The 21854-nt window shown below is 32.2% G+C and overlaps 4 protein-coding genes across 4 annotated transcripts; all 4 read right to left on the bottom strand.

The window, feature by feature from the left end:
• Nucleotides 1-2696: 2696 nt before the first annotated feature.
• Nucleotides 2697-3354, bottom strand: LOC139906175 (uncharacterized). Its single transcript, XM_071890526.1, has 2 exons — nt 3334-3354; nt 2697-3261 (listed from the first exon to the last, which is right to left on the bottom strand). Exons 1-2 carry the CDS (start codon nt 3337-3339, stop codon nt 2752-2754), a joined length of 516 nt encoding a protein of 171 aa, XP_071746627.1. The 5' UTR covers nt 3340-3354; the 3' UTR covers nt 2697-2751.
• A 2262-nt stretch (nt 3355-5616) lies between these two features.
• On the bottom strand, nt 5617-6187 carry LOC121122919 (cuticle protein 19.8-like). The gene is made up of 2 exons (XM_040717995.2): nt 6182-6187; nt 5617-6110 (listed from the first exon to the last, which is right to left on the bottom strand). The coding sequence occupies exons 1-2, from the start codon at nt 6185-6187 to the stop codon at nt 5667-5669; spliced, it is 450 nt and encodes a 149-aa protein (XP_040573929.2). The 3' UTR covers nt 5617-5666.
• A 1776-nt stretch (nt 6188-7963) lies between these two features.
• Nucleotides 7964-8477, bottom strand: LOC139906176 (cuticle protein 19.8-like). The gene is made up of 2 exons (XM_071890527.1): nt 8472-8477; nt 7964-8398 (listed from the first exon to the last, which is right to left on the bottom strand). Exons 1-2 carry the CDS (start codon nt 8475-8477, stop codon nt 7964-7966), a joined length of 441 nt encoding a protein of 146 aa, XP_071746628.1.
• Nucleotides 8478-10271: 1794 nt separating this feature from the next.
• On the bottom strand, nt 10272-10953 carry LOC121122453 (uncharacterized). Its single transcript, XM_040717439.2, has 2 exons — nt 10893-10953; nt 10272-10820 (listed from the first exon to the last, which is right to left on the bottom strand). The coding sequence occupies exons 1-2, from the start codon at nt 10896-10898 to the stop codon at nt 10332-10334; spliced, it is 495 nt and encodes a 164-aa protein (XP_040573373.1). The 5' UTR covers nt 10899-10953; the 3' UTR covers nt 10272-10331.
• Between the last annotated feature and the right edge of the window lie 10901 nt (nt 10954-21854).

Below are 21854 nucleotides of genomic sequence, written 5' to 3'. Positions count from 1 at the left end.
TTCCTACATGCATTGAGTATTTATACGCATTTCAAAAAAAAAAAAAAAAACTATTGACGCAGGTCCTTCCTAAATATTTATTATTTAAGGGCGTGGAGGGAAAAAAGACAACACTGGGGTTGTTGAAACAAGTTTTATATATAGAAGAAAATTTACTATTACCTAATATATCTTTTGGATTCAGATCAAAAAATTATATTTTGGTTGATTTCAAATTTTAGATAATTTCATGTAATGTGATTTATCATCTTATTAAAATATCAACTCTAGCATTATTTTTTTCATTTTGTTTCTAGTGACACTACAAATTAGACTTATGTTTTTAGTTTTTATATTACTTTAATTCAGCTTGTCAAATTGTATGCGTTATTAAATTAAGACGAAATTTTTTACATAATGATTTAAAATTTAAATAATCGAATTAAAAAGAGGGCAACCTCTTTATATCTTGAATCAAGTATTACCGGTGAAAATTTATTGTCATTTGTCCTAACCCATTACTTTCAAGGAACCCTTACATTCACATTTCAGCATTAATACTTTGGTATCTAAATATGGGTAAGAATAAAAATTAAATTAGAGGCTCTCATATGAACGTACTGACCGTGTATATACAAGTACGCGGTCGAATAATTCCCGTAAATAAACAAAATTTATTTTTCTATATTTTCTTTTAAAACATGAAATAAATAGGTTTTATTTATACTTAATCCAACATTTTAATCGGAACTATATTAGTATTATGATCTTATTTCCGTATGATATACAAAAAAACCACTGCAGGTGAAGGCCTATGTCACATCTTATGTAAAAGGTTCAAGAATCTATCATTCGCGTTTTTAAGAACCATTTATTCAATTATCTGTATATATATATATATATGACACATGTATGATATGAATACAGATTAAAAAAATTATTATAGATATATTGACACTTAAAAATTAGGAGATTGCATTGAAAAATAAACTCATTTCTAGAAATATAATTTCAATTCCAATCACTATTATTTTTTCTCTTAAAGTTGAGCATTTTTAATTAAGTAGTAATTTTGAGCATATCTTTAAACTTACTTTTTATCTGCAATTCTGTACATTTTTAATGTTCTGCGATAGTCACATGTTTATATGAAAGCTTGCATTTGTTACATCAAATCAAAGGCATATTTTTTTCTTCCTTAATCATACAAAATGGTTGCAAGTATGCTCTTTGATACTTTTACTATGTATTTTGAGAAACATCGTACATACAGTTATTTATTCATTAAGTAATGCATATTAACACTGAAAAGATGATTAGTTCATCTGAACTTGACTATAAATTTTTATTATTGGAGATAACAATTCCAAAGATATACGCTATTCATCTGTTATTTACGAAACAACACAATTGGTTCAAAGACATCCCTGTTCAAAGTTTATCAAAATCTGCCATTTGATACTAAAACTTTTCACATATGATATTTTTATTTTATGTTTAATTAAATCCTCTACTATAAATAACAACGGGTAATGTCAGTTTTTGATGACATTATTTTGCATTGAAATCAAAGTATATCGAAGAAGTGCTCATTTGGTTCCAGCTGATATCGACACCTGGTGAGTAAAATTTCTTATTTAATCTTAGTTGGAACATTTATGATCTTGAACTGCAAATATCAACATCAATTAACTTTATACATATCTTGGTTGCTTAATGCCTTACAAAGAGTATTTAAATTAGTCTAAAACAAATGAATAGTACAGTACAACAAATATAATTAACAGAAGAATCATCCGAGAATAAGGCAATTGTCAAGAAGTGATACAAAATGTACTTAATAGATATAAATAATCTACTATGAATTTTAAATTTATTTAACCCATTTCTTCCTAATGTCCTTCAAATTTAATGTTTTAATGGTAACACTCTAGCATTATTATGATCCAATATGAAGTAGTAATAATAAAAAATGATAGATAGACATATTAATCATATATTTTTTTATTCGAAAACCATAGTTAAACAAGTCTATTCGTTTTTGTAAGTAAAACTTACGACAAACGACAACTTTTTAGGAAATTCAACGGCTTCCATTACTTACGCAAAACTTATCTACTCTACTACTTTATGCCAAGTACTTTTAATTTGTTTCTAATTACGCAGCCTTATATCTCAACAAGACTTGCTTGAGTCAATTGACCAATATGCAGCATGTTCGTCAATTTTATACTTATATCCAATCTTGAAACATTCTTAAATTTTTAGAAAAAGTCAAGTAAAACCCTTATTCGGTGAGTGATTGGGAGTTGTGTGTTTAAATAATGTAACTTCCTTTGCAACTCATTGCAAATATGCTCATGATTGCTCAATTAGACACCAAATCCAGACAACTTCGATTTAATCATGTCACTAATATCCTACATAGTTTGAATATTTTAATATGTTGATAATTTGAAAATTCAATTATTGTTTATCTTAAGTCGACAAATAATACAAAAACAAAAATATTCTATTACAAGGGGTTAACAATATTCTAATGATTGTACATGGAATATTCTTTCACAAATAGCAATTTTTGTGCAATAAATAATGGCAGCATGTCAGACCAAGATATGTTTCTACAAATAAACAGTGGAAAACAGTCAATAGGCTAATACTCCTATGCTAAACAAGAAATAATTTATATCTACTCAAAAATGAATTTAGCGTTTAAATAAGTTTCTAATAGGTTTATTCTGCATAAATAAATAAATAATATCAGAATGAAGCTTAAGCGTGATAGATTGGAGCTGGCTTGTAGGGAGCTGGAGCTGGGTGGTAGACGGGAGCAGGCTTGTAGGGAGCTGGAGCAGGATGGTATGGAGCTGGGGCAGCGTGGTAGACGGGAGCTGGCTTGTAGGGAGCTGGAGCAGGCTTGTAAGGAGCGTATTTGGGCTCTCCAGAGTAAGTAACGTCAGCAACATAACCAGAGTAAGCATCAGCAACGTTGTAGGACACAGTTTGGATGCGACCGTCGGGAAGGGCAACAGAGTACTTTCCTTGGGTGGAGTATCCATCACGGGCCTCATCAGCTCCAAAGTTGAGTCCAGCATATTCATCACTGACGGCATATTGGTATTGGTAGACTGCTGGATCTTCCTTGTAGGAAGGAGCTGGGTGGTAAGGGGCGGGTTTGTAGGCTGGAGCAGGGTGATAAGGAGCAGGGGCTGGGTGGTAGGGAGCGGGTGCTGGGTGGTCAGCAAAGGCAATGGCCAAAAGAGCAGACAAAGCAATAAAGGACTGTAATGAAGAAGAAAGTAATGGTGAATTCAAGGTTCACATTTGTGGATTTGATTCTTATTCGTTACTTACCTTCATGTTGATTGAATTAGAGTTAGAAAACTAATACTTTGATACTGGATGCTTTGAGTATTTATACACACTTAAAAAGGACAAAACATTGACGCAGACCCTATCTAAATATTTATTATTGTAGGGCGTGGTGTGAAAAAAGGCAACACCACTGATTGCTTTTTGACATCAAGTTTATTTTGTGGAAGTAAATTTCCATCGAAACTTTATTAGATATATTAAATCATAGATGAAAATGAATTAAACTAAACAAAAATCCTCTAAAAATTGAATTAGTTTTTGTAAAATATTATAATCATTGACCTTATGTCATTTGGGTTCAGACTTTACAGTAAGTTATCACTTTTTTTTATAATTTCATTTTTACCAATAAACAATTGACTTATCGTCTGATGCTCTTTTGTGAATTCTACATATATGTTGTACTGTGATATTCAATTGATTTATACTCAAACCTGTATTTGAATCCACTTTTTCTGAGTACAAGTCATGTCGGAGAAGTAATTTTTGTTTCCAATTCATGGTGAATTCGAGTTCAGACTCGAGTATCACAGCTTTGAGTAAATATAATATCAAGTACAATACAAATTTGTACAAAACTTGATTTGACATAAATATAGTAATTATATTTCAATTTATATGTAAGTATTTATAAAAAACCAAAGCTTGTATTTAATATTCCCTTTATAATACCCAACTATCTAGACCAATGATAGTTTTATTTTACTTTCTGAGGATTTTGCTCCTTATCTTCATTTTTTCCGCTTCATCGATATACCCACCAAATAATGCTAATGAAATCAATTATTTTGTCAAATACCAAAGATTTCACCCCATTGCGTTGATAGCGGCTCCTAACCATGTAGGCTGTAAATTTTTATATTGTAGGACAATATGAATGAGATACAAAACGTTAGTAGAAGCAAAGGTTAAAGATTGGGCAGTTTTTCAGCAAGGAATATATCTATATACAAAGATATGCACAAAAGGTTTTAATTTTTCCAATTGTTTAGGGTAAAAAGCTGTATGTGGAGGTCATGAACGTATTCAACCCTATATAAGTATCATTTTAATTGAGTATAGCACTTTTGCCATCCACTGAGCATTGTGAAGAGCCACAGGTCTTTGATTTTTTTTTTGTCAGAGGTGCTTCAACAACATAGACGAATGTGAAGTAATTTTTTTTAGTACCCTCTTGAATAGTCAAACTCAGAAGATGGCTTAAAGAGTATACCCATCATAATTTTTGCTTTTTTTATTGATATTCTTATTCTGGGTATTAAAAAATCAGTTGTGTCGTTGCGTAATATTCCAAACCTTTTTTTTTTTTTTTTTTTTTTTTTGTATCTTTCAAAGAAAGAGACATTATGACTTTTTGATACTTCAATAATTAATGCATACCAAGAATGTGTAAGTAATCTTTCTCCTATATGATGTCCACAATCAAGCCAAAAACTCTCTCTTCAACCATTCTTGAATACATATGTAAGCCGTAGATAGTTTCACAGTGTTCAATGCTTTTGTGTCAAAAACCTTTGTTTTAACATTTTACCTATACACACGTCCAGTCACTCAATAAATTAAAGAAGTTTTTTCAATTATATGTCCGAAGAAATCGATTGTTTAGAGTGGTCCCTTCAATTATTGAAACAAATAAAAATAATTTTTCTTCAATGCAATTCGGATTTTCAAGAATTTTTCTTCCATGCAATTAGGATTTTCAAGAATTTGCATGATTTTTCAGTTCCAGTGCACTGCAATAAAATATTTTTGTTTCCAGGGACTTCTAATTTGTTGTGCAATACTAAATAATTCTTGCAATACGGTATTTGTAGGCTTGAGCATAATGTAAATTAATCTTTACTTCAATGTTACTTGCTTTAATCAACGATTACTTTTGTTTAAATTTTATATATCTAATTAAAGCTGAGAACCTGAGCTTTCAGTTATGTGGCTGGAACTTTATATTTAAAAATCACCAAATAAAGAAAAAATGCAATTAAAAACTTTTTCCTATCCTGATATATCTTGAATATAAAAAATTTTATACTGAAGGTTTAGTAGTTATAACCATGACGCATAAGGCATAAGTAGTCCCAATTGCGCCAGCTATCAATTAACGTTTAATTCCAATAGATAAATTAATGTATGAAACAAATATGCCAAAAACAGGTCCTTTAAAAAACAAAAATTTTTGTCTAATTTCATAGAATTGATTTTTTGAAATCCTAATCTCTTACGGATAACGAATAATTAAAGATCCTCAAAGAAACTAAATATAAATAGATTTTAAAACTATATTTAAATAAATAAGTTAATATCATATAAAAAAATTAAGCGTGATAGACAGGAGCTGGCTTGTATGGAGCTGGGGCAGCGTGGTAGACGGGAGCAGGCTTGTATGGAGCTGGGGCAGGGTGGTATGGCTCGTATTTTGGCTCTCCAGAGTAGGTAACGTCAGCAACATAACCAGAGTAAGCATCAGCAACATTGTAGGTAACGGTTTGGATACGACCGTCGGGAAGGGCGACAGAGTACTTTCCTTGTGTGGAGTATCCATCACGGGCCTCATCAGCTCCAAAGTTAAGTCCAGCATATTCATCACTGACAGCATATTGGTATTGGTAGACTGCTGGATCTTCCTTGTAGGAAGGAGCTGGGTGATAAGGAGCGGGTTTGTAGGCTGGAGCAGGGTGATAAGGGGCTGGGTGGTAGGGAGCGGGTGCTGGGTGGTCAGCAAAGGCAATAGCCAAGAGAGCAGACAAGGCAACGAAGGACTATAAAGACGAAGAAAAAATTCTTAATTTATTGTCTACATTTGAGGATTTGGTTTTCATTTGGTACTTACCTTCATGTTGATTGAATTGGTTTTAGAAAACTAATACTTTGATACTGGATGCTTGAGTATTTATACGCATTTAAAAAAAAACATTGACGCAGACCCTGCCTAAATGTTTATTATTAAAGGGCGTGGAGTAAAAAAAGGAATAGATTGGAGTGTTGATGCAAGTTGAATATATTGAAAAAATTTACATGTACATATATCAATTGGATTTGGTTCAAAAAATTAGAATTTGGTCGAATTGAAGTTTCAATAATTTTCCTATATGTAAGATGGTTTATCCATTTTCACACAATATCAACTCGTCTTTTAATAAGAATGGCGCTTCTGTTCTCTTGAGTGATACTTGAAATTTGATTAATCATTACTCGAATGTATTGAGTTTTGATTATTTGAATAATACTATAATACAGCACTAAAAATAGTATTTTTGAATGAATGAAATCGATATTGTTTACGTAATTATTTAAACAATTTGGCGTTGAAATTTTTTTCTGTGAATTATGTTTAACTTTTGTAAAATTAATTTTCTTTTAACTATTTTCAATATTTGTTAAACATATTTAAGTTGCTTATCCTCAAATTAAGTTAATTTGTGCAGGCACTTTTCTTTCATAATCTAAATTTTTTCAACCCAAAATTAGTTAAGAAATTAAATTTTGCATACAATGCGTAAATATGAACTGAAGCTGAATTAGGGCTTCTTCAAAATACATTGATTTCAATCAAAAAAAAAGTTTCATCAAAATTTGACATTATTTAGTGCCTTGATTAACAAAAGATTCGGTTAAACATGGAATAAAATCCAAATAATTTGGGAATTTTTTGTAGATACCAATCAATTATCAATTAATGGTGTTGTTGTGTAAATAGCTGAGGGATAGCTTATTCCTTGTAGACAGTCATTTAATTAATAAGGAGTGTATCCTATCATAATAAGAACTAATTGAAAAGTTTGTCTCAGAAATAAATTACTTTAATTATAATATGTATGACATGATGAATCAATAATTTTATGAACAATGTTTTTCGAAATAAAGAGTAAAAGAATTAATGAGCTAACCTTTGAACTATTATTTATGATAAAAGGGGAAAAAAAATTCTTTTGCAAAACTTTGAAGTACAAAATTCAAACTTTTTAGTTACACAATTTTGTTCACCTTGATTGGTATTAAAAGTCTAAGTTAATGAGGGTATTATTGAGGTATTGCCCCAATATATTTGTAAGAGTCCCAATACAAAATTTACAATTAATCTTAGGTTTAATTATTTTTCACAATTTGACAATTTTTGAATGAACATGGGACAATTGCACAATTTTATACTTCTTTACAATAAGAAAAATGAACAAATTTGTAGATAAAAGTAAATTAAAAGATAGGATCACAATTACTAGTAAATTTAAATGTTCAACTTCAAGATAAAAAAACATATTCAATAGGGAATTGAGTTGAAGTGTAATTGTTATTAGAAATATAATTATGCTTCAATACTACTTCATAACTTTTTACTATTTATATTTCTTTAATATTTAAATAATGTAATAATAAGAGAAATATTGGTTATGTTCATAGATAATAGAAAAACAAACTTATTGTATGACAGGGTTTTTATCGATTTTCTACTAATGAATATTAGAAAAAAATTAAAAAGCTAAAGTTACTACCCTTAACAAGAAAATAATTAATATGGACTGAATGATGAATTTAGAGTTTAAATTAATTTCAAACAGATTTCTTTAGTATTAGAAATAAATAAATAAACTTATAAATAATATCAGAATGAAGCTTAAGCGTGGTTGACGGGAGCTGGCTTGTAGGGAGCTGGGGCAGCGTGGTAGACAGGAGCTGGCTCGTAGGGAGCAGGGGTTGGGTGGTATGGCTCGTAATTAGCCTCTCTGGAGTAAGTAACGTCAGCAACATAATCCGAGTAAGCATCAGCAACGTTGTAGGACACGGTTTGGATGCAACCGTCGGGAAGTGTAACAGAGTACTTTCCTTGGGTGGAGTATCCATCACGGGCCTCATCAGCTCCAAAGTTGAGTCCAGCATATTCATCACTGACGGCATATTGGTATTGGTAGACTGCAAGATCTTCCTTATTAGAAGGAACTGGGTGGTAGGCTGGAGAAGAATGATAAGGAAAGGGGGTCTGGGTGGTGGGAGCAGGGGCTGGGGGGTCTGTTAAGACAACAGCCAAACGAGCAGAAAAGGCAATAAAGGACTGTAAAGAAGAATGGGGGAAATGGTGAATTCAAGGTCCACATTTGAAAATTTTATTCGTATTCATTACTTACCTTCATGTTGATTGAATTGGAGTAATAAAAATGATATCTTGATACTGGATGCATTTATAATTATTTTTTACGTATAAGCAAGTTTATAAAATTATATAGATAGTTCCAAAATTACTGCAATCCAGGCAAACTTCAATTTCCTTATAAAATATCTTACAGATATATTTTGATAATACGAGGTGAGTGCAAGGCCGTTTGGTTTAGTTGAAATAATAATATCGAGTCTGAGAAGAATTGGAGTCCACGAAAAAGTAGTCGAAAACTAGAGCTCTTTTTATTCTAATATTCTCGAACACTAAATCCCTTAATGTCTCAAAATGTTAGTTTATGTTGCCACTTTTCTTTCCAATTATTAATTGTTTCAATTCATAAATCGACATATTTTACTCACAGTGCATAAATATCAACTGGAGCCCAATTGACATTTATTTGAAAGACATAGCCTTGAATTCAGTCTTCAAAGCCTGAAATACTCAATAGTTTTTGATTAAAAAAAAGAAAATAATTTCCCAGTTTTGGGTATAGTTTTTGTATCAAGGCTCTAATTTATGGAACGGCATTGCTCAGTGAACAATGAACTCAGGAGAAGTTATGGAGAAGTTGGTTTCTGGATTCCTTCTAGAGAAGGAAATACATATGATATATATAGTAATACAAATTTACTGTATTTTTCTCGCCTGTTCATTTGGAATTGTTAATTTGAAGAATGAATTTTTAGTGCTCAACAGTTGACATTATTATTTAACTCCTGAGTAGTATATTCCTTTTTCTATTAGATTAAATAATTTACAAAACCTGGTAGAATATTTGCATGAGTTCATATAAGACGGAGATTATTCGACGGAGTTATCACTGTAAGTCTTTGTTGAACCTAGAGTAAAATTTTGGATAGACATTTGATCGAGTAATTCTTGCCTATAACTTTGTTTATTTTCTTCTCTCCCCTTGTCACGTATCCATGCAGCTGATTTAATGAAATGCCATGACGGCTAAGCTACTCTCCTCCAAAACATTCATCCAATTGTCAGTGTTACCATATTGATTTTCGGTTTATTTTTTTAATATGCCCAAAATACATATGATTTGTATCGTCTTTATGGACTTCCAGATATTTTCCATGTCAGTTAGTTGAATTGATGCTCTACAATGTCTACTTATTCTGGGTCAGTGCAACTCCATCAAACAAATATGTGGGATGGGAAGTATATCTTTGTTTGAAAAACAACTAATAGTTAATTAAGTCTTTGACCCCATTGGGGTGTCACATAAATTAATTAATCAATCATTTACTCAGTAGGAAAATATGTAATCAGGAGGATTGTCATCTCTCATAACAACCATTAATTGATAAACTCCGACGAATAAACAAATTTAGTTTCTTGCTTCGTAAAGTCTCAAAAATACTATTTATGTTTGAAAGATAAAAGTCATTCGGAAACGCAAAAACTTTTTATAAGTTTTATATAATTTGTTCATGTTGGTTTGTAATTTTGTTTAAGTTAGAACAGCTGATTTTAAGTTAGTTAGGTGGAAATAAACTGATCCATAATATATTTACAATTTTTGAGCATATAATAGTGGCTCAATATTTTAAAGATATAATTGAATATGACAACCAATAATCATATTCAATAAACATAATTGAATATGATTGGAGTAAAGGATACATAAGCGAACCATGACTAATTAGTATTGTCAACTGATTTATCATGGTCGGACATTAGTAATAATCACTTGATCCTTTCCAAAAGTAAAAATAAAATGTTTTACATATTATCACAAATGAATAAAAAATTCAAATTAATTTTAAATACATTTATTTAGCATAAATAAAATAAATTAATTAACTAATAAAAATATTTAAGAGTGGTAGACGGGAGCTGGCTTGTAGGGAGCTGGAGCAGGGTGGTAGACGGGAGCAGGCTTGTAGGGAGCTGGGGCAGGGTGGTAAACAGGAGCTGGTTTGTAGGGAGCTGGAGCAGGCTTGTAAGGAGTGTATTTGGGCTCTCCAGAGTAAGTAACATCAGCAACATAGCCAGAATAGGCATCAGCAACGTTGTAGGACACAGTTTGGATGCGACCGTCGGGAAGGGCAACAGAGTACTTTCCTTGGGTGGAGTATCCATCACGGGCCTCATCAGCTCCAAAGTTGAGTCCAGCATATTCATCACTGACAGCATATTGGTATTGGTAGACTGCTGGATCTTCCTTGTAGGAAGGAGCTGGGTGGTAAGGGGCGGGTTTGTAGGCTGGAGCAGGGTGATAAGGAGCAGGGGCTGGGCGGTAGGGAGCAGGTGCTGGGTGGTCAGCAAAGGCAATGGCCAAAAGAGCAGACAAGGCAATAAATGACTGTTTAGAAAAAGAAAGAAATGTTGAATTCAAGGTTCACATTTGAGGATTTGGTTTTCATTTGGTACTTACCTTCATGTTGATTGAATTGGAGTTAGAAAACTAATATCTTGATTCTAGATGCTTCGAGTATTTATACGCATTTAGAAATATATATATTGACGCAGGGACTTACTAGATATGTATAATGTAAGGGCGTGGAGTAAAACAAGACAACACTGTGGATTGATGCAAGTTTTATATGTACAAGAAAATTTACGAGTACAATTTCAATTGGATTTGTAGTTTCTTACTGTTTTTTTGTTGTTTATTTAGAGACACTAGAAATTTGACTTATTATTTCACGTATGTTTTGAGTTTAGATTGTTTGAATAATACTTTATTTTAACACTACAAATTGTTTGTATTATTTAAAAAAAACTATATTTTTGTGTTTTAATTGAAATGATCTAATTTTCGACATGGCAACCTGTTCATAAGATATATATTTCTTCAAACCAGTATTTTTAGTGAATTAAACTTTATATTAGTTTTTTTTGTACAATTAGTATAACTCGTGCGTGCTATACACAGAGTGGGATTAGTGTTTATTATCTTACTATCTTTTTATTATTTGCCCAATCATTATTGGTATAACATTTCCTTCTAATAGAAAATCCAGTATAGTTAATATAATACTATTATTGAAATATCTAACAACATCTAGTGTTATTTGAAATATACAATAATCTCATTTTCAGAGGAGAAACACTTCATAATCTATCCTCCAAAATCATAACACACTGGGAAGGTAATTTTTTAAAAATAAACTTTAATCAATAGTACCATATGTCTCCCTCCCGCCCTCTTATTGTGCTCACCCATTTATGCCTAGCCCTAGAGGGTGAGGTAAGAGGATTACAAAGGATGGTCATTGTGCAGCCTCACTCAGAAAGGAACTGACTTTCTCGAAGATGTTTCGCGTACTCGAAGGATTTACATTTTGAGGGGAAATGAAATCGTGAATTAAATGAACTATTGCGTATAATTTCTTTGAGAGAGATAAAAAACTAGAATACATTAAATTTATTTGTATATAAATATACAACCGTTGTTGAACAACAATATTAGAATTTTGTTGTTTTGGCAGCTAGTCAGAATTGCTAAAGCCATTCATCAACGAAAAATTTATTCCACAATCGTAAAAATAGGAGAATGTCCTTGTTGCGATCTGTGCCGGACGAGACAATGTTAAGATTACAAACTTTTTAAACCTAGAAAGGTCCTTTACCTGGAGAGTAAGGAAGAAACTGGAAGAATCACAAGAAGAGGTCAAATTGCCAGATTTCATTGCAAATTTGCCAAAAATCGTTAATAACGAGCCATCATAATCGATGAAAAATATTGCCAGGGATCTCAACTGTTCTAAAAGTCTGATCAGGAAATTTGTAGTAGATAATTCGTCTGTCTACGTAAATTTGCTTCATGCCACACTGCAATGAAAAAGTTGTCCTGGTTGTCAGAGTTTCTTTTTATAAATTTGTTGCACAGATTATTTGGCCTCCAATCTCACCGAACCTCTCCCTATCGACTTCTTTGTGTGGGACATAGTTGAGCGGCACACCAAGAGATTATTCAGCAACACAAAATCTGAGCTTATATAAAAGAGGAATTCCAGATTCTACTGAAGGAGACTGTCATCAATACCTCGTCCCGTTTCCAAGGTCGATTTGAGACTGTTAGAGACGCCAAAGCTGAAATATAGAATAGTAATAACTTTTTTTATTCAGATTTTATTTGCCTTGGGTTCAAATAGGATAATAGTTTATGAGAAAAACCATTAAAATCGTGTTGGTTGTTCAATAGAAGTAGCACCTTGTAAATATTTATGACGTCTAAGAGTCAATGCCTCTAGAGTACATAGAGAAACACTTAATTTATACAGACAAATGAAGAATTTTCGGATGCAGTGATTTTTGTGCATACTTCTATTGTTTTCATGATATTACTTGATTATAAGTTGGTCGCCATAAATCAACGCAAATTTATCAGTTACTGCACTCATTTTGTCATGCTACTTATAAAAAGAAACAATAAATACAATTTACATTCATAAATAAATGACTTAAATTAAAATATAGCCCAATGGACAGATGAAAAAACTACTGCAAAATCCTTCAAAATAAAGATAAATTGGATTTGAGATTAGTCATTATATCTATGGGGATCCGCAGGGAATGGGCAGGATAGGTTGTAACTCCCCTCTTTAAAAAAATGGAATTATTGATTTATTAAGATATTAATAGTTATTCGGATAAATTATGTCGCAAAGCACAAATTTTATATTTGAATTTTATTTCCAAAAATGTATATTTGAATTTTTTTTGCAAAAAGTTAAATTATTTATACATAGCTTTAATTTTTTGAACTTTGTTTCCAAAAAAGTTAATATTTGAAATTTTATTCGATCATTTTTTTAATTAAATTTTTTCAAATTAATTTTGATATAAAAAAAAAAGTCGAATATAGCAATTTTATTTTAAATTTTTGAAAAGCCCCCCAAAAAAAAAAAAAAAAATAATATATATGTATATACTTATACCGGGCCGTGCAGAATTATTTACCGATTTTTGTTCAGAACATATCGCAGACAATAATGACATTTCGAATGACTTGAGAAACAATTTATTCATACATTTTTAGAATAATAAAATAGTTTGTGATCAAATTTAATCAATGTAGCCCCCATTTGACTCAATGACACTGGTCAGGCGACGTTTGAAGCTGCCACAGACTTGTTGGATGAAATCAGCGTCCATGGAGGCCCAGGTCTTGTTGACAGCAGCCTTTAAGGCATTTATGTTCTTGTGTCGTTTTTTGCAGGCCTTGGTCTCCACGTGCGCCTAGATAGAGAAGTCTAGTGGGTTCAGATCTGGGCTCTGAGGGGGCCAGTAGTCCTTGGGCAAAAGTTATGTTGTCCTTGAACCCCTCCTGAGCTTTCTTGGAAACGTGGGTGGGTGCTCCCTCTTATTGAAACCCCCAAATAGAGTTGCCGACCATGGATTTGATCCACAGAAGGACCTTGGCTTCATGGCCTTCCCGTTGGAGGCCACAAGACACAACATCATCACCGAAGCAGGGTTTTCTCATCTGAAAAAATGATGATGCGTCCAGATGAGCTCTTGATATCATTCAAGATTTTCTTGGCACGCTCAAGTCTGACTTCTCGCTGACGTTCAGTTAGCAGAGGGCGTTCAGTACGCCTCAGGGACTTTCCTCCAGCCCTTTTCAATGCCCTTGAAACAGTTGATCTCGACGTTCCCATCTTTCTGGCCATGTCGGCAATGGACCTGGTGGGAGTCCTCTTGAACACTGCCTTTACTTGCCTTGTTGAGACAGTGGGCTTCCTGCCAGCCCCAGGGGAATGCTTGAGATCACCTTCAGCTCCAAGCGCTTGGAAACGTTGTAAATTGTCTTCAACAAGGCCCCAACCTGTTCCTTAATGTTGTTATGAGGCACTCCCGCTCGGAGGAGGGCTGCAATTTCGATTCTCTTTGTTTCCTGATTGGACATGGTCTCACGTGTGGAAGTTGTTACGCTCTCACAGGAAGGATTTTTGTTTAGAAACAATCAGATTGGTTGCCACAAAACCTAGTTAAAAGTATATTTACATCATCGGTAAATAATTTTCCACGGCCCGGTATATCTCATTGTCAGCAAACATTTCTTTGAAATATAACGACCCATATGCAAGTATTGAACAGAACAAATCTATAAAAAAAGTAGGCAAACACGTTTTTTAGCTTAAAAAGATTTAGTAATCTTCGTGAACACTGATTCATCCTCAAGATGTCGCTTTTAAGGCACCACACCACATAGATAACGCCTTACTTTATTATTATTTATTATAGTTTTCTTCCTCCTACTCCAATCAATTACTTGGAGGAATTAATAAATGTTGTGTTGTTCATTACAATATGCAAAAAATTATGATAAAAAGTACATTTATTATTGTTATTTAAGTAGGTTTGCCCTTTCATAACTTTATTTTAAAAATCACATTGTTGGAGTGTATTTTTGATTTAGATACATATTTCCAAAAGAAATTATATTATAAATACAAATTTATATTTATAAGAATTGATAAAAAAATATGTTTGTATTCGTAAAATAGAATATATTTTACGTTATCTTAAGTTCCTGCAAAATGTGTTTAATAATGTAAAAATGAAGTAAAGTCATGTATGTATGTCAGTTAATATTTTTTTCATTTGCAATATATAATACTCAAGAATAAACTTTATTTTATAACTTCAAAAGATTTCCCGTCAATCTTAAATTCGATTTTGATTGATTTTTTTAAGTTTAACTTTTAATTTTCTAATAGAACATGTAAAAAATACGGAATAAAAGGTAGCACAAGAATGGTTTTTTACTTAAATATAATGAAGTCGATTACTGGACTAATTTTAATCAGTAGTTAATCTTTTAGAGGCAGAAAAAGTTCAAAATTTAATATAAACAAATTGATTTCATTACTTACTTCTAATCAATCAATGCCAATCAAATACATTGGATATGAAACATATATAAAATTGCCTCTTTAAAATATAAATTACTTATTAGAATGAGTCCTTCGAAAAAATTGAATCTGGACAAAAATATCTGGCTTCATTCGTCTCATTTAAAATTCGGTCAAGACTAGAGGTGAATCAGTCCAGCCCAAAGCCCGAAAGCCTGCAGTTAGAACCTCATTTTGCCAAGGCCAAAAAGCCCGTGCCCTGATTTTACCAGCACGACATATGATTCTTATGTAAAATCATTCTCGATTTGACACCTTATGAAAAATAAGCTGAGGATGAAGTTTATTGAATATTTGTAAGTGAAACATTTACAAAAATGGATTTGTTACTCTTCTCCAGAAATGACGAAAAATTATGAAGACATCAAACGGGATTGTCATTTTTAAATAGACGTAAAATGGATCTCGAGGACTCCTATTCTCCTTTGGAAAACACAAACTATCAGAAAATTTCATATAATGGTAAAAATTCGAAGAGTTCTATGGAAATGGCTAGAAATGAAAATATGAGCGAATCCTCATCATCATTAAAAAGTTTTTTTGAGAAAGTTGGAACTAGTGGGATCAATTAAAGTAGTATAATACTACATCAAAAAGGAAAATATGTCAACACTATGAAGACATGCCAAAAAAGAACATACACAAGAACAAGAGAGATCTAAGGAAAAATCAAGTCAACTTAGCCTAAAATACTTTTTAAACAGTAACAACAGTGATGAGTATATATTGGATTGATTACCTTTATTGTATAGATTCTCGTATTTTGGCCCAAAAGCCTGCAGGCTTGCCTAAAACCCGATACCTCGTTGCTGGACTTAGCCCGATCTACATCTAGTATAGACCGATTCTATGGATAATTTTTTTTAGGATGGCATGTTTTTTTTTTTGTTTTTTTAAATGGGAGACATCGACCTGCAATAACATAATATGATGTAAAATGTGTTGAAAAAAAATATATTTGTACAAAAAATACATCAGGGTAGAATATTGGTCGATATATTATATCGAAAGAACTGATACACAATTGAAAAAGATTAAATTTAGGTTTACTGTCTAAAATCACAGTATGGATCAAACTATCGGTTCAAATAAATGTAAAAAAAGTCACTTAAGACAGAACCAACAAAAGAACGGTCTTAGAACGAGTCTCAACGCTAACTTTTAACCATAGAGGATGTTGTATACAATCTTTTATCAGGGAGGGGATTTTTATTGTAAAAAAAAACACATTTTAGAGCTAATAAAAGGAAAAACGGCTTGTACCAGTCCTTTTTTTTTTTTTTTTTTTTTGTCCATTCTTAAATAGACCCTTTTGTATACAAAAATTATTAATTTTCTTTGTGAAGTAGCGGTGGTAGTGTTTAAACTGATTGATGCCTTTGCCGTAGTTTTAATCAAGCCATGGGTCCGGGGTTCGTTTGGCAGTATAGGAGGGAACCTAAGTTCTTTGTGAAGTGGCAACATGGGCTTTAACCTATATGGCTTCCCAGCCGTAGTCTTAAACATACCCAAGATATTTAAATTGCACACTATTAATTAGTTACTGCCAGGTTATTGAAATTTAAAGAATAATTTCCTTTCAAATGAGTAATCCTAATTAGAATAAGAGTGTGCAAAATTTGAAATGAAAAACCCAAAACATTCTTACATTTATAGAAAATGTAAATTTTCTAAAGGTATATCCATTATAATATATTATATGCAAGAAATTACTGCATGCTATTTTAGAGGGATCATATATTTAATATATTCTATTTAACATACATAAAATTTACATATTCAAAATAGCAATGTCCTAATTAATTTGCACACAAAATTAGAACATAAGTGGGTAAAAATTGAGTTAGTAATTGATGATGAATTGAGAATAGTAAAATTTCAGTGTCTTTTTGTGAGGAAAATGTATTCAATTTTTATAAATTTAGACGCTAATATCTCTGAAACTAATAAGCAAATTTAGTTTTAATTTTTTGGGTATCTTCATACCCTAGTAGTATCTACTAATGTTGTGTCGGTCCTTACTAGGGACTAAATACTGCATATTGGTCCAGTTCAGTCTCAGTCCAGTCCATTCAGTCCTTCATATCAGTCCTCAGACTTATTAAGTTTGATCCCTGATTACGTCTCTCCACATTATCTTTTCATTTTTAATTAGTTCTAGTATTGACAGAACAAAGGACCAACGTCTTAAGGAGTTTAGGTAGGATCTGTCCTAATAATCGACTGGACTATACCAAATAAATCAGTACTAACTCAACACTATACAGTTATTTACATAACACATTATCATTTAATACGAATTGCGTTATATGAACCTCAATAATCACTTTAGTTTCAAATTAGATCTCAAACCAAGACCTGCAAGTAAAAATAAGCCAAGAATTCAATTAGTTTATCCGATGAACACGATTTGCTGTGAAGACTTTGACAGAGTGTTTCAGAATTCTAAAATTAGATTAACCAGTTTGGTAAAAAATGGACCGCTCTATCATATCTATTACTGTTGATATTTAGGATCATCCTGTTGAATGCTGAATAACTTGTAGCTGTGGCATATATATCAGTCTTAGGTCTCCTGTAGATAGTTGTCCCTTACTTTGAACAACACTTTTCTCCGTAAAGGAAGTTACAAAATTCACTTTTAGAAATTCAATCCCACATCGTTTACTGGATCTCAAAGGAGTATTTGCAGAGTCATATGCTCCTGGTTAGTCGTAGTTTGCATGTTCCTCCATTAGAATAATATGCGGTGATTTAAAAAAAAAAAATAACTGATTCTATATCGTATACTACTATCCTGTGAGATTTGGAGAGTTAAAATTAAAGTAGGTGTCAAATTGATACAGGGGGAAATAAAAAATTCTTTTATAAGCCTTGAATCATATTTGCAAAGTAGGGACACTCATGTACCAATCTGTTTTTAATGGATTGAAATCCCTTCCTTGTGTTTGACACACCTACATACTTAGTTTTCCAAAGGCAAATGTATATGTTTGAGTGATTTTTTTTTTAGAAAGATACGTATGGAGGAAGTCTGTAAAGGAGTTTTCACATCTATCGAACGTGTACACTACAGGACGTGTGGGAGTGTAGGCAATTTATTTATGGGAATTTTACAAATTAGAATCTTCCCATATCAACAATGTTCCTTTCTAAAATGAATTTTATAAGATGTTTCTTTGTTTCTAGGAGGGAAAATTTATATGGATGGATGTAGCTCAATTGAAAAAAGCGTTGAACACAAATTTTTTACTTGAATTTAATGAGCATTGCTTTGCGTCTCGGCTGTTCTTGGAAAAGGAAATATACTTCAAACACAATTCCTAGAACAGATTGAGTAATTGTAATTTTATAATGATTACTTATACTTCATCTGACCAATCAAAGAACATTTAAAAAAATCTTATAAAAATATTAGTATCTGTCGCACTTCCAAAATTTAATTTATAAATACACTTTAGCAAGTGGAGGGAGGGGGAGAATACATTAAGTGACAATGGGGCATGAGCATTGTTTACTAGTATATCTGTTCCCCGAAAAGGATTTTTTTTTTCAAATCTTAATTTTCACTACAACTTATTATAAGATTTAAAAAAAAAACAACAGATTCTGCATGGTTGATAGATTTTAATTTATTTTATTGAATAAAATCCCATCCAGTCTCAATACTAACCTCTATACGAGACCGAACATGCAAGCAGGTCTTCACTACTTGGTCCCTAGGCCAAGCCTGGAATTCCTTATTGATCCAACTGATAAGTTTGTCATTGGTGTTAAAGGGATTTTGGTTTGTCTTGTTGTTCGATCGCGCCCCACAAATAAAAATTCATCGCTTTGAGATCTGGTAAGTTTGGAAGCTAAAAGTTCGACAAGATGAAGTCGTCAAAATTACCTTGCAGCCTTTTGAGAATCAGCTTGCATTGGTGTTGCTTCAATGTCACCTTTACAAGAACAAAAAACTCACTGAGTCACAGAGTTTGAGCAATTGTTATGTTGTTGCTCTCGGCGTATATTTGAGTCAACGAATTCTTCAATTGATTCCATTTTATTACAGTGGATGCAAGGTTAAGCAAGCTATCTTACAAAAAAAACTAGCTGCCTACGTACCTGTGTTTGCCCGAGAATGGTGGAGGCCCCCTACCCCAATCAAGGATTTTTTTTTCTACTAGAAAATTGTGGATGATATCTTTTTATTAAAAACAGATCAAGTATTAAGTAATGCTATGAGCTTATTAAGATCTGCAAAATCCTTCGGATTTATCAACTGTAAAAGTTTGAGTATCCAAAACTATTGATGGCTTTTATATCTTTTCGGATAATACAAGTTTGTCCTTGTCTGAAAAGTTTCCAAGCTCAGCATGAAGATGGCAGCACTCGTATATGAAAGCTAGTCACATCTATTTACCATCGGATAACAGTTCCTTAGCAAAGTTTCAGCCATTTGGGACCAGCAGCTATTAAGTAAAAGTCGGCCGAGGGAGTTGATGTCATTGTTTTTGTGAAAATGGACAACATCTAGTATCGAGCTGTTATTAAATATATGTTTTTGAAAATGTAACTTCAAGGAGAATCGAACAATAGCAGATATATTCTTGTTGTCTTCAAATTTGACGCCCCTAAGTCAATCCAACTCGGAGTAATTGAGCCAAAAATAAAAAAGTGTCTTTTGAACAGTTATTTTGCAGAGAAAAACGGCGAGTATTATTTGGCCAGGTTACAGAGATGGGAGCATCACTGGGCGAAGTATGTAGAGTTACAAGTAGACTATGTTCTGAAATGAAAATAAAAAAATCAGAAAAAATGTCTTGTATCTTTGTTAGGTCGGTAACTTTTCAGAACACCCTCGAATATGTAAGAAGGTTAGAAGGGATTTCAACCTATTTCTACACGGAAGAACATCAAGAACTCTTCTATATAAAATAAAATGTTTCAGAAAGAAAATGCCATCTCTCTTACTCTTAGGAAGTAATCTACATAAGATATTTTACTTATTTCATCCTATTGATAAGGATCTCTACAATAATTATGAAAACATTACAGTATAGGTAAGGTAGGTGGTTGCATTAGAACCTAGAGTTTTTATTCATAACTATTCATATTATGTGCAATTTCGGGCTTAATTTGGTATGCAAATATTAATTTTAAATGTACATTTAATGCATATTTTTTGTAGGCTCTATATTATTTGTGTTGGGGTTCGGTCTGAAAATCCTAAACGGACAATGTGAACTTTATACAAAGATACTCTATAAGCTGTGTACAATTTGTAACTTGAGCAAGCATATTTTTTTTTTTTTTTTTCATTGGAATAAATAATATCCTAGAGGCACATCATATAATTAAATAGTAAAATCAATTATAATTTGATGATTGGAATAACTATAATAACGTACTGACGTGTTCTCTTTTTAGTGGTAGTGGAAAACAGCTCATTAATTGCAAATATTCAATAGAAAATAAAGGAACTTCTAGTCTCATTGGAAAAAAACTCACAAGGATCCTTGAAATTATGTAAGAATCCTGATACACCAACAAAGAACCTAAATCTCTCCCGAAAAGTAGATGGTGAATGTTAGAGTTCTGACGATCCATAAAATCAGCAATCAGGTCAAGAAGAAGACAACCTACATAAAGTGGGGGAAAAACAATCCGATATTGCAGTAACTCTAAAAGGAAACTAGGAATGGAACCCCTTCATCATTTTTCAAAATAAGTCAAAAAAATTACATTTTTCCAAAGAGGATGACGTCAACAATGAAAGAGGCTGGTTTATGATCCCATTGTTGGTATTCAAAATAAGAGACAGCCAAGGAGTTACTTATAATGGCTTGACTTATCGTAATTTTAGCCCTACTGTGGATACAAGTGTAATGATTGGATCCACCAGAACAGGGATTAGATGTGTCTAAGACTACCTCATCGTCCACTTTTCATTTCAACTCAGGAATGAAAAAGGAAGAACCTAACCATAAATTACTACGTAATAAGAATTTACCTGATAATAATTGGAAAAAATATGTCGCTAGAATCGACTCAATCGAAATAATATGTAATTTTTTTTATCATGATACGTTATTATACTTTGTTACAAGATTTTGAATGTTTTTTTTTTTTTTTAAGATCAATCACTTCATTCATAACTAATAAACATTTATAGGTAAATGTTCTTCCAACAACAATAATAGAATGATATACCGTTGAGAGGAGATAAGTGATGATAAAGTCATTCCATATCGAATCTACACACTTTTTAATAATTATAAAATTCTTTAAGGAAATTATATATTACATTTATACTCGTATATTACGTTGGACGAAAAAGTAATTTTGCTTTTTCCACTTTATTTCAATGCTTTTTATGAAGTATTAGAATCATCCGATTTAAGCCAAGTATGCCCTGTTCTGAATGAACACTTGTTGCAAACAAGAATCCAACTAAATAATGCCCTCATCTTAGAAGCCCCAGCTCCTAT

The sequence above is a fragment of the Lepeophtheirus salmonis genome, chromosome 8, assembly GCF_016086655.4.
Source record: "Lepeophtheirus salmonis chromosome 8, UVic_Lsal_1.4, whole genome shotgun sequence".
NCBI classification, from domain to species: domain Eukaryota; kingdom Metazoa; phylum Arthropoda; class Copepoda; order Siphonostomatoida; family Caligidae; genus Lepeophtheirus; species Lepeophtheirus salmonis.
This window is presented reverse-complemented; position numbering and strand designations above follow the sequence as displayed.